The 13,709-nt window shown below is 38.0% G+C and overlaps 1 protein-coding gene across 1 annotated transcript; it reads right to left on the reverse strand.

The window, feature by feature from the left end:
• Positions 1–11,320: 11,320 nt before the first annotated feature.
• Positions 11,321–12,355, reverse strand: LOC126381398 (uncharacterized). Its single transcript, XM_050030880.1, has one exon. It carries the CDS (start codon positions 12,353–12,355, stop codon positions 11,321–11,323), a length of 1,035 nt encoding a protein of 344 aa, XP_049886837.1.
• Between the last annotated feature and the right edge of the window lie 1,354 nt (positions 12,356–13,709).

Consider the following 13,709-nt stretch of genomic DNA (forward strand, 5'->3'; position numbering starts at 1 on the left):
CGGCTCTGCGTGTCGCAGCCCTACGCGATGCAGCCCTGGCCGGCGCAGCAATAGGCGACGCAGCACTGGGCGGCACGGCTCTGCGTCTCGCAGCCCTACGGGGCGCGGTACCTCGCGGAGCGGTCTCGCGCAGCGTGGTACATGCGGCGCTAGTGGACGGTGAGGCTCCAGAAATTACGACCAACCCCCCGCGCTGCAAATCCTCGCTAGACTCGCTGCTTGTTTTGGCGCGGAGTGTTTCCAGCTCCAGGTTTCGGTCGTGCACCAGAGACTCAAGCCGTTCCGTATTAATAACCAGGGACTCTGTTGCCTTGATGTGTTCAGTGATTTCCTTCTGTGCATTCCCATATAATTGCTGTAAACGTGCTAATTGGCGTTGGAGCTCACAATTTTCTTGTCTCAATTTATGTGTTTCTTCACAACCTTCATCATCATCACTATATTTATCACTCATTGAGGTGAGATCTATGGTCATGGACTCATTATTTTGGCAATTTTCTCCACGGACTAACTCATTGTATAACGCCATAGTTTGTTGTGACTCGTTGATGGAATGTTGGTCTTCATGAGCTTTTATTGTATTGTAGGCTATAGCAACCTGTTGCTCTAGTTCTCTGATACGATTTAGAGCAGCCTCATGGTTGTTTCGACATTCATCCTGTGAGTTGATCACGGATTGTAAGTAGTCCCGTTGGTGTTGCAAGTCCTTATACCGACCATCTAACTCGGTGAGCTCGTTCTTTAAAGACAGTATTCTATTATTTACATTAATTACTTCTGCCTCACTCTCTTCATGTTCTTCTAGAAGCTTCTTGCATTCTTCTTGAGACGGACACTTCGCAATTAGAGCCTAATTCTTTTATCCACTTTACTTTTTCTAATCCTTTAGTAAGAATGTTTTTATTTGCTAAATAAGGCTGTATAATACGTTTGAATTCTCGATGATCTATAAATCCTTCACTCCAATATATTTTACGATTTTTTTCGAGCCATGTAACTTGTTTTTTTTCTTCCCTTGTTAGAGTATTATACGAGTATGGAGGTTTAATCAAAAAAGTTTGCGTATAATCACTGGTTGCTATAGCGAGCTCCTTTATTATGAAGTTATTTCTAAGATCCTTAAAACCTTGAACATCAACGATTATTGTTTGCGAATTCATGATATTTTTTTAACCACCCCACAGAGCGGTTTATATTCAACTATGCAATCGTTCAAAATTAAGCAATATGCCGAAGTTAGATCTGGTATTTCGGTATTGGTTTCTATTTCCACTCGCACATTTACTACAGGTCCAGACTTCAAATTATCAACCTGTCTCGAACAATCTATCACAAATAACGGAGCTATTTCTTTAAATTCTTTTGCACTTAGTAATGGTTCTGTTCGGCGTCCATAATAAGACTGTTGAAACCTCGCGTATTGTTCGTATAATAAAGCTATATTATTGTTTGAAAAATTGACATTTAAATTTTCATAAGGGAAATAAGTGGAATTTAGGTATACTTTAACATCACGTAAATTGCAATGGTCGAATCGAGACATGTCTGCGTCACCATTATTTTTTCTATTAGTTTGCAAACCAATTATGACGTATCTAGGTTTTTCGATTTGTGATGAAGTTTTAATTGACCACGTATGTTTTGTAGTTTTTGATAAAGTAGGATATTCATAAAGGTCCCAATTTCTAAAAGCTAATTGGACTGGTCTATCCCTTTCTAAATGTTTCAATAAATTATTTTTTTCTTTATCGGAAACTTTCACGTGTGGCACACGCCATACTATTTTATTTATCTGAATATCGTTAACAATCTCTCCAGTATTTAATTTTAATGCATTAAGATTAGTATTACTACGTAACAAAATAAGTTCGTGTCTGCAATTAATGATAATTTTCTTATAGTCCTCTGCAAACCCTAGTATATTACAGAGGGGAATAGAAGCAGAAAAAATACCTGAATTTATATTTTTTGTGTTATTAATATCCCACCCCCACACTTTAGACATTTTTGATTCACACTCATTCATAGATAATAAAGATTTTATAGTAGTGGTTACGCCAGCATTTTTTATTCTATCTATTTCGATACCATTCAGTTCATATCGAATATCTTGAAAAAAGTAAAGTAATGGATTGTTTGTAAACTGAACAGACGAAGCTATTTCTTTCGAATCTCTCTTGCCGACGAGCACTTTTCCTTCTAGATATAGAGTGCTGGCTGATGGTAAAACATATAAATCTTGCTGGTTGATCGGGATGCGTATTTCATCGTTCCTGTTGAAACTTGTCACATACGGTTTATAAGAATGAAATTCAATACCGTCAATGCTGTTGTCGTAAGTAGGTGTAGATGATATATCTAAAATATTCATTTTTTCAAACCAATTTGTTTGAGGAAATTTATATTTTCAGCAGATAAATTATTACACTTCTTAGATGTTCTTTTGTTGATGCCTCGAGAATAACTGGTATTTTTAATTGAAGGAGTCGTCATTTTATTATAGATTATCATGTTTTCTTTAGATGGAAATATAGTTGTACTTCTTCCCCACGTAAATTAATTAAATTGTTGTATGCGTCTAATAATCTTATGTGAATACAACTTATATTACTTTGATTTACTGGAAAGTAAATTATTTTTGTAGGGCTTTCTATAATTCTGTAACCAGGTGGTGCGTTAGGAGCAAATTCATAAATAATATGGCTTGGTTTTCCGTTTATAAATGATCCGCTCACTATATCACATTCAACCCTCACCACAGTCGTTGGTAAAATGTTAACGGGAAGGTGAGACGTGTGTAATATATTTCCCTCTAGAACCTGATTAGAAAATCCCAATAAATGCCCTAAAGAATCATGTTTTTCAAAATTAATATCTTTAGAACAAAATAACGATGTTGTCATTGTATTATTGTTGCATGACAGATTGAATGGTACGTCAATTTTGGTTCTTATATAATCATTTATATCTTGAAGTTCATAGGTACCTTCAGGTATTTCGATGACTTTGTTTTCACCGTAGTATAATTTATTGTTTCTTTTATCAATATTTGGAATAGAATTAAATGTTGCTAAATACAATAGTGCACATTCGTACTCGCCTTCTAATTGTAAAGTTGGTGTATAATATGTAGATAGAAGAGCGGAGTTCCCAGTTATTGATAGTGTAAAAGACATGGTGCAAATGATAAAATAAAAAAATGTTTCCTTACTTTATACATAATTTATTTAAACCAAAAGTTAATTAAGAATTCTAAACACAAATGGCCACATTTAACAGAATTGAATTCTTGAAACCTTGTATAGTTATAAAATAATTCACAGTTCTGAACATAGTATAAAAATTCCAACGGGGGTTTTAAATCCCCATAACTATCAAAGTATTCGCAATAATTATTTACTTTGACATAAGCTACCCAATGTGTTCCGTTATTTTCAGAGTTATCCAAATTTATAATACCACATTCAATAAGATTAGTTTTTGTAGGTAATTGATCTTTCATATACACACCTCGAAAATAAGGTATATGTATGGCGAGTTTTAGAATATCCACATTACTAAGTGCACGATTAGGTAGCTTACTAATTAGTTTTTTGCATGATTAATGTATAATCCATTGCCTTTTTTGTACGGCCTAACAAATAAACCTTTCCCTATTTTTCTCATTTCCATTGCCCTATTGTGACGTTCCGTTTCTCGTAAACTCTGTTGGCTAGCTTTGTATTCATTAAGAGTTTTAGCAATACCCGCTGCACCCCCGGCTAAAGTGCCTAGTGCCGATAATCCAGCAAAAATTGGAACTAGTGGTAAAATTCCTCCTGTCTTCGGCAAAGGCAAAACGCGAGGCACTCTAATTTTATGATTTTTAGAGACAAGTTTCTTCGCAGCGAGATAAGCACATCTAATCATAGTCTTGTTATATTTTGGGTTACTGTTTTTTACGTGTTTACGAATCTTGGAAACCAGAGAACCAAATTTTTTTAATCCACTTCCAGTTTTTAATTTAGCCTTCATAACTTTGCTAACCAACCATGAAGCAAGTTTTTCACCTTTGCTTGATTTTTTTGATTTCAGTTGATGTTTAGCCATGTTAAGTAATTGTAAATCTGCCTTATGTCGATTTTTCAAATCAGAATATTTTGAATATGATATGTCGTGAGCCTTACAAGCTTCGTCTAATCCGTTTACTCCTTTATCACCACGCAGTAAACGTTTTTCTAACTTGGTTCCTGGACCGCAGTAATTATATCCAGGTAAATGTAACTCGAACGGTAAATTGTTTATTAAATTATTGAGAAGTCCACTGCCTTGCATTGCTTGTTTTATAATGTTATGGATTTAAATTGAAAATCATATTTATATAAAGTGATTTATTGCACAATAGCCTTATTGTTAATCCAGCTATTATAACTATCACTAAGTCCTAACCATTTTACATACAATTTATTACCTTGTTTCTTAATTACTTTTTCTATAAGATACACATCAGGGTAACATGTTTTCTGAAGTTCTTGTTGATAAAAAGCCCCAGATATTGGTATTTCTCTTTGGTCTTCAACTAAATATGTTACAGGGACAGTTTTATTCACTTTTCTTATCTTAAATATTTCCGTAGACCAATTAGGAGTGTATCCCTTATGAAAGCTACTTTTATATTTGCTTATACGTACGTAATCACCAATTTTAAATTTATTCTTAGTTAACGAAGACAGTTTATTTAGCTTAGACTGAATATTTTCTTTCACCATAGCTGCATTATTACGATTAACTTCAACTGGTTTATATTTAGTAGTACGATGCTTTGTATTGTTGTATGTTTTCACTACAACGTTTAATGATTTGTCAATCCAATTATAACTTCCATTTCAACTAAATAATTTGTAAAGATTATTTTTTAAAGTTTTAATTAATCTCTCCACAATTGATGCCTTTTTGATTGAAAACGAAGAGTAATGGTTGATATCCAAACTTTGCATTAAATTTGAAAACTTGTCATTGTAAAACTCTGTACCCATATCAGTTTGCAAATTACAAGGGGTTCTCTTACTTTTTTCCAATACTTCTTGAAAAGCGTTTGTAACATCTAATTTATTTTTAGTTTTCAGTGGCACTACCCAAGCATATTTAGAAAAACAGTCAATCACGACCAAAATAAAGCTAAACCCTTTATTATAGGGTTTTATGTTTTTAAAGTCTATCAAATCTGCTTGCCATAAGTCGTCTATTCCTTTTAGAATAACGGAGCGACGTATGAAGTTTTTTCGAGCTGTCTTATGAATTTCATTCACTATTTGTTGTTTTATCATGTTGAGTAGATTTATTTAACTTAGGTGTATCAAGGTTTTGCAACTTCTGATCTATATATGCAATAATAGTTGCTTTTAAACGATTTATTGCTAGTTGCATTTCAAATATATTTTCTTTCTTGTTTTGTTGAATATAACTTTTTATTTCTTCTTTTGTATAAAAATTACCAATTGTTTGATCCACATATTCTTTATTGACTACATCGTCTGCTTCAATAGGTATCACCACTCCTCTTAATCTTTGCGAATGTAAATTAAACTCACCGTTATCTGTTCTTGTAATAGTTTTAGTTAAATCATATAATTCAGGCAGCCGCATTCTTTTATGAACGTGATGTCCGAATTTATCAATATTCATGGTTTTGAAACAGGTGTGGTTCTTTTAATTATTAAGTTACGAATGAAACTATAAATATTTTGTAAAGTATTTTATTAGTTTATAATACCACTTTCTTTGAGTTCTTCTATAATAGAAATTATTTCATTATCTAAACCTGTATTGCCGGCCTCTTGAGAAGCAATCAACAACTTTAATCTTTCAACCAATTCGTTAGGATCATTCCAATACACGTAATCTACGTTTTTATTCCACTTCTTCATTACTGACAAGCCCTTTCCTTTTGGCATTGGACTAAGGTTTGGGGTTGTATTGTTGGGTAACTTGAAAAGAGGTTGTATAATTTGTAGATACTTTCTACCTTTATTGCCGTTTATCGGTTTTTTAGGATCGTAATCGCGCCTGTGAGCATTGGAAATCAAAAGCAGTGACTTATATATTTTTTTATCGTCTTCTGTAACCGAAGACAAATCTGGATTTTTTTTATATAATAGTTCAATTAATCCTGGAGTAGTAGTATATCGGTTTCCATCTATTTTAATGGTCTTGTCTCCTATAGTGATTGGAATTGTACCAAGCATCAATTTTCCTCGTTCATTCCTCACACCATATAGAACATTTGTAAAATCTTCAGGCGTTAATGACCATGAAGACAAATTGTCATCTGTATCATCGTTCCATTCAACTGTTTTGAACGAGTCGCTACTATTTTCTAGATCAATACTATGATTATCACTATCATTACTTCTTTCATTGTAGTCCTTATCACTGGCACTATTATTGTTTTCATAGTCATCTTCATTAACGTTTTCACAGCTTGCAGTATACGGTTGCGTGATAGTATCTTCATAATTCGGCTTTTCTGTTTTGCGAATCCCATTTTCTGTCAATTTATGGGAGCGTTTATTGGCAATTTTATTTAATGGATTTATTATAGGTCTGAATACAGATTTCAAAGCTTCTTCATTTTCGGTTTCAATGTTTCGCAACTTCTTAACCTTTTTTTTAACAGCTTCTGCTGCATTGACTATTTGGCGTTTTAAACAAGCTTCCATTATTAAAATAAGTTTGGGCTTCTGCTAAATCTTTAGGCAAAATAACGCGATTTACCAAGTAACATCGCATTATATATCAGAAAAATGATATGATCAATTAAAAAATACAAAACTGTCAAATTTATTTCTATAACATCCTTCATTTTTCTGACAATCTTTATTGATCGCCAAATAACTATATCGTTCACTCCATATTTTAGAACACATTTCACGGAACTCATTCCAGGACATATCTGTGTTAACGTGTTCATCATAAACGTGTTTCATATTTATTTCATCTTGCTTAAACAAAATAATCAAATTAGCATTGTCTCGTACTAGTTGTTTTGGAACCTTACTGTAAGTTTGATTTAAATAAAACGAATCTATGTTTCGATGCCTACCCATCGCAAAATAATCTCGCATGTTATTCTGATTTTCACACGCTACGTCATCAAATATAATTATTGAATTTGGTTTAGCATCCTGGGGGCTGAGAACTTCTTCACTATCCTTATATTTTGAAAATGAGACACTGGGCACCATGTCTAGGACTTTTTCCAAAAATATGTATTTAGGTTGATCTAATGTTTTTGAATACACGTAAACATTTTTAAAATGCAACCCATCCTTATGCAAAAGAAGACCAATAACAAGATTTGTTTTCCCGCAATTAGAAGGTCCGCATACTATACACCTGATTGTATTAGGTAATAGTTTACCATGACGGATATTTTTGTTTTGCGTGTTTAAACTTTAGTTGGTTGTGCGCTGGCAAGTGTAGGTGGTGTCGGAGGTCCACAAATAAATAAGCAGGGCACTCACTATTTACGTATTTATTACCAATCCACATATATATAGTTCCAGGTACACGGAAGCACACACAATATAAAGTTCAGAAGGAGTACACAGTTATATACATAGTTAATAAAATATATTAAGCAGTTTAGACACAAGAAAGATAGATAGCGTAGCACAAGTCACAAGAAGAAAGTACGGAAGAAAGTACATATGATAAGCAGTCTTTTAATTTAGCAAGGTACGTAATTTACGCGTGCGCGTCGAGAACGATAGCGGAGCGAAAGCAAAGCGACAAACGTCTCACGCCGAAGGTAAGTCTCGACTGCCGCGCAAGGACCTGCAGTATACCGGCGCGTGCGTCCGTCGACGCTACGTCACACGAGAACAAAGGAGCAGGTTCTCAGTGCGTGGTTCCAGTACACAACGTCAATTAATCAGGTGGTACGGCACGACAAAATAAGTATTTATAATATTAATTATTTAGTGTTTTTAATGCGAGTGTATCTTTATAATATATATATATATATATATTAAAGGTAAGTATATGCTATATATTTATGTCGATATGTATTATATAATTTTATCTTATATAAATATATATGTATATTTTAAGTAATAAATTAATGAGTATATAGAATGTAAATATATAATTAAGATATATAAAGAGTGCCCTACATCACTCCCCCCCAGAGACCGTGGCTACGGGCGATAATAGTCGGGGAAGTGGACAACGCGCCCTGATCGTGTCCGAGTATTTTCCCGAGCTCGCGGTTCTGGTGGTTTGGAGAGTTGCAGAGGTGCGCGGCCAGAAACCGTTTTTGGGTTGGTGTTTGGTGCAGCAATAGCAGTGGGTCTGTTAACACTATCAGGGTTGACAGTAGTATTCGGGTCTACGAGTATATAGGCGGGCTTAAGGCGATCAATCGAGACCGTGACGCTTTTGCCTTTTACCAGTATTTTGAATACTTTGTCACCTTTTTCGACCACTTCGTAAGGTCCAGTATAAGGGGGCTGCAAACTACCGCGTACAGTGTCATCCCTTAAAAATACGTGTTTCGACGATGATAAATCTTTGTAAATGAAAATTTTGTCCTTATTGTGCCGAGAAGCTGGAATTGGTCGAAGTTTTACTGCAAAATGGCGCAGTCGCGTGGTAAAATCAGATATGTCGGTCGCATTAGGGGAAGTAGACAAAAAGAACTCTCCTGGCAGACGTAATGGTTCTCCATATACTAGTTCCGCAGAAGAAGCTTGCAAGTCTTCCTTAAATGCTGCTCTGATACCAAGCAAAACCAGCGGCAACTTATCCACCCAATTACTGTCCGCGTGGCACATAATGGCCGCTTTTAGTTGACGGTGGAATCGTTCTACTAAGCCGTTGCATGCTGGATGATATGCGGTGGTTCGGCGATGTTTAAATCCGATCATTTTTCCTAAATACTGGAAAAGTGCGGATTCAAATTGCCGTCCTCGGTCAGTGACGATATCCGTTGGACATCCAAACCTGGATATCCACAATATCAGCGCTTTACCGACCGTCTCAGCTGTTATGTCCAGCATGGGAATAACTTCTGGCCAACGAGTAAAACGATCCACTGCCGTCAGACAGTAGCGAAAGTTTTGGGAGGGTGGCAAGGGACCAACTATATCCACATGGATGTAATTAAACCTAGCGCGTGGTAAATTGTAAGTGCCCAACGGAGCTGACACGTGACGATTTACCTTTGCGCGTTGACAGGCTAGGCATTTTCTCGACCACTCCCGACAGTCTTTGCGCATGCCTGGCCAGACAAAACGCTCGGCTACGAGTCTAGTAGTCGCGGTAGCGCCAGGGTGGCTCAGACTATGAAGGCTGTCAAATAGCTGCTTTCGCAGTGGTTTGGTCACAAATGGTCGTGGAGTAGCTGTACTCACGTCGCAATATATCTCCACATTGCTGTTGGGTACTTTGAGCTTTGTCAAGCGGAGTGAATATTCGGCGCCAGTATAATGCTGTAGCTCTTGGTCTACAGCTTGTGATGCAGCCAATTGGGTCAGGTCTATAGGCATATGCAGTTCTTCGACTCGTGACAGTGTGTCGGCAACGACATTGTTTTTGCCCGATATATGTCGAATGTCAGTCGTGAACTGCGATATGTAATCGAGATGACGGTGTTGACGTGGCGAACAATTGGCTTTCCGTTCGTGAAAAGCGAAAGTGATAGGTTTGTGATCGGTGTAAATTATAAAATGGCGAGCCTCAAGCATATGGCGAAAGTATTTGATGCTTTCATATATGGCCAATAGCTCGCGATCATAAGGCGAATACTTGATTTGAGCAGGACTTAATTTCCTCGAGAAAAATGCAAGAGGTTGCCATTCCCCATCTTTTAGCTGTTGCAAAACTGCACCCAGTGCCACATCTGACGCATCTGTCACCAGAGCTAATTGGGCATTACAGTCTGGGTGTGCGAGTAATGCGGCGTCAGCCAGACTTTGCTTGCATTGTTCGAAAGCAAGAAGTGAATCGCCTTTGAGCTGTACTGGCTGTAATGGCTTCGTGTGTCCGGTTAGTATGGCGTTTAAAGGGGCTTGAATTTTAGCAGCGTTGGGTAAAAATCGCCTGTAAAAATTCGCCATACTTAAAAAGCGCCTCAATTGCCTAACATTTTTAGGGATTGGGAACTCTTTTATGGCTTGGACTTTGGATTGTAGAGGTTTAGTACCGGATTCGGAAATTTGGTAACCCAAAAATTTTACTTGGTTTACTCCAAAGACGCATTTGGAGGTGTTGATGAGGATGCCGTACTCTTTCATGCGGCTAAAAATCGTTTGTAAGTGGATCTCGTGTTGCTCCTCGTTAATTGAGAACACCAGAAAATCATCGAGATAGCAGAAAACAAAATCGAGTCCTCTCGTCATCTCATCAACAAACCTCTGAAAGGTTTGAGCGGCATTTCTCAGTCCAAATGTCATAAAAGGGAACTCATAAAGTCCAAAAGGCGTTGTAATTGCCGTCTTATGTATATCTTCCTCGTAGACTGGGATCTGATTATAGGCTTTCACCAGATCAATGGTGCTGAAAACTTTGCAACCAGAGATGTTATGGGCGAAATCGTGAATATGCCTAATGGGATACCTATCTGGGATAGTGCGCGCATTTAACATACGATAATCGCCGCATGGTCTCCAATTATTGTCGGGTTTTGGCGCCAAGTGCAATGGGGAAGCCCAGGGACTATCAGAGGGTCTTGCTGTGCCGTCATTCAGCATAAGTTGGAATTCCTTCTTTGCTATGTTAAGCTTGTCTGGGGCGAGTCTACGGGGAGTGCTATATACGGGTGGTCCGGGGGTGGTCCTAATATGGTGTACTGTATTGTGTTTCGGAGTTCGCGGTGTGCCTGAAGGGCGAGTTATCTCCGGGAACCTACTCAATACTTCATGATACCGTGTGTCACCTGTTATAACCTTAACCGAGCATACATTTGTTTTAGCTAAAGTAGCATCAGAACATAGTGTTGTAGTATTATCAATTAAACGTTGATTACTGCAATCTACAACAAGATTATAAAAACTTAAAAAATCTACACCAATGATCGCTTTTGTTACATTAGCTACAGTGAAACGCCATGGAAAACTACGTCTTAAACCTAAATTTAGATTTAATTCTATGTTTCCGTAAGTGTCTATGGCGGTTCCGTTAGCTGCACATAGCTGAAAGTTGGTCTTCGGTCGTCGCTCGCGTAGTGCCGAATAAGGGTAGACGCACAGGTCGCTACCGGTATCCACCAGGAACTGCATAGCTGAACTGCGGTCTGTCACGAATAGGCGACCTTTGGAGCCAGGGCAATCGTCAGCCGCCATTAGCGACTGCCCATCGAGTTTTCCGCCTTGTGATCGCACGGTTTCAAGCACTTGCTAGCTTTGGAGCCAAACTTCGCGTGGTACCAACATACTGGATACTTCCTGTACGATGAGTTTGAACGAGACCTCTGGCGTGAGGATGTACGACGCTGCTGGGGCCTGGAACGGTCATAAGAACGTCTCGTAGCCCTTGTATGATCCTCCAGCTTCAACGCCAGATGCTCCACCATTTTCCTCAGCTCTGCAATTTCGTTGTTTGCGCCACCGCCATATGGTGCAATAGCGGGGGCAGCCGATGAAGTGGACGCGACGTTTGGTTGTGTGATCTCTTGTATGCGATCTGCTAGGTCCGCGAGTTGTTGCACCGAATGAGTAGGCTGAGATGCTAGCACAGTCTGAATGTTATTGGGTAGGCGATTACTCCAAATAGTCCTTATAAAATCTTCCGGGACAGAGGGTCCTGCCAAATCCAACAAGTGTCGAAGAAATTGTGAGGGTTTCCGATCACCTAATTCCTCATGTATCAGCAACTGCTTTACTTTTTTCTCATGCGATGCGGAGAGGCGTCGGATCAGTTCGGTTTTCACTTTCTCATAACGGTTCTTGGCTGGAGGTTGGATTATAATATCTTTCACGGCCTTTGCGTGATTCAAATCTAAGTTACTCAGTACACAATTAAACTTGACGGAGTCTTGTGTGATATCCAAGTTTTCAAACTGTCCTTCCAAGAGTGCAAACCATATCTCTGGTTCATCGGGTGAAAATGCCGGAACTTTCACGTTGGTCTTCGAAATTTCGGATGGGGCATTGGAATCACGCTTCCTTTTCTTGCGACATTGTTCAGTGTCCATGTTTACATTCCCATAGTCACTGTCGTGCTCACTCATTGCCTTCACGTTAGTCTTCGTCGTGTCGGATGATGTTTTGGAAACACGCTCCATTTTTCTGCGACGTTGTCGGGTATTCGTGTTCACATTTCTATCTTTCTGCGAAGATGCCGATTTAAGTGAATCTTCACTGTCGGGATCGCTCATTATATACTAGAATATAATGTATATTATGTAATCGTGCACTGTCGGGTCACCAGTTTAGTTGGTTGTGCGCTGGCAAGTGTAGGTGGTGTCGGAGGTCCACAAATAAATAAGCAGGGCACTCACTATTTACGTATTTATTACCAATCCACATATATATAGTTCCAGGTACACGGAAGCACACACAATATAAAGTTCAGAAGGAGTACACAGTTATATACATAGTTAATAAAATATATTAAGCAGTTTAGACACAAGAAAGATAGATAGCGTAGCACAAGTCACAAGAAGAAAGTACGGAAGAAAGTACATATGATAAGCAGTCTTTTAATTTAGCAAGGTACGTAATTTACGCGTGCGCGTCGAGAACGATAGCGGAGCGAAAGCAAAGCGACAAACGTCTCACGCCGAAGGTAAGTCTCGACTGCCGCGCAAGGACCTGCAGTATACCGGCGCGTGCGTCCGTCGACGCTACGTCACACGAGAACAAAGGAGCAGGTTCTCAGTGCGTGGTTCCAGTACACAACGTCAATTAATCAGGTGGTACGGCACGACAAAATAAGTATTTATAATATTAATTATTTAGTGTTTTTAATGCGAGTGTATCTTTATAATATATATATATATTAAAGGTAAGTATATGCTATATATTTATGTCGATATGTATTATATAATTTTATCTTATATAAATATATATGTATATTTTAAGTAATAAATTAATGAGTATATAGAATGTAAATATATAATTAAGATATATAAAGAGTGCCCTACAAAACAAAAAGTGTCAATTTGCAACGAATCCGGTTGTTTAATAAACTTCATAGTCGCAATGAATGTCACCTGATATAGCTAAAATTATAATGATTAAAAGAGTCGTATAATTTACCTTATATACACATTACGATGTTGATCTTATATTATTGGGCATTCCACCCACCTAAGTGAGCGCAGCGAACGGTCGTGAGCAGAGCGAACGATAGGTGGGGCAGAATGCCCAATAATATACTACTTAGGTGGTTCATGAATTTGGAGAATCCTACGGGACGCTTAGCTCGTTGGGGTTGTAGGTTATCCCAATTTAATTTTACAATCGAGCATAGGAAAGGGAAGGATAATGTCGTCCCTGATGCCCTCTCACGATTGCTGCATGTGGATGCCATCGATGCTCCAAATGCAGGAACCGGTGATGAGTGGTATGATAAGGTTTATTCTGGTTGTACGGCTTATCCTAAAAATTATCCCAATTATCGCGTCGAAAATGGAACTCTTCTACGATACAGCAAGGGTAAGTATGCCCTGACTCAGGAGTTTGATTGGAAGATTGTTGTGCCAAAGTCAAACCGTCTGCAGGTCATGT

The sequence above is a fragment of the Pectinophora gossypiella genome, unplaced genomic scaffold (assembly GCF_024362695.1).
Source record: "Pectinophora gossypiella unplaced genomic scaffold, ilPecGoss1.1 Pgos_49, whole genome shotgun sequence".
Classification (NCBI taxonomy): Eukaryota; Metazoa; Arthropoda; class Insecta; order Lepidoptera; family Gelechiidae; genus Pectinophora; species Pectinophora gossypiella.

Excerpts from the sequence above, each read along its gene's own strand:
- LOC126381398 (XM_050030880.1), bottom strand. The coding sequence starts at position 12,355 with ATGAGCGATCCCGACAGTGAAGATTCACTTAAATCGGCATCTTCGCAG.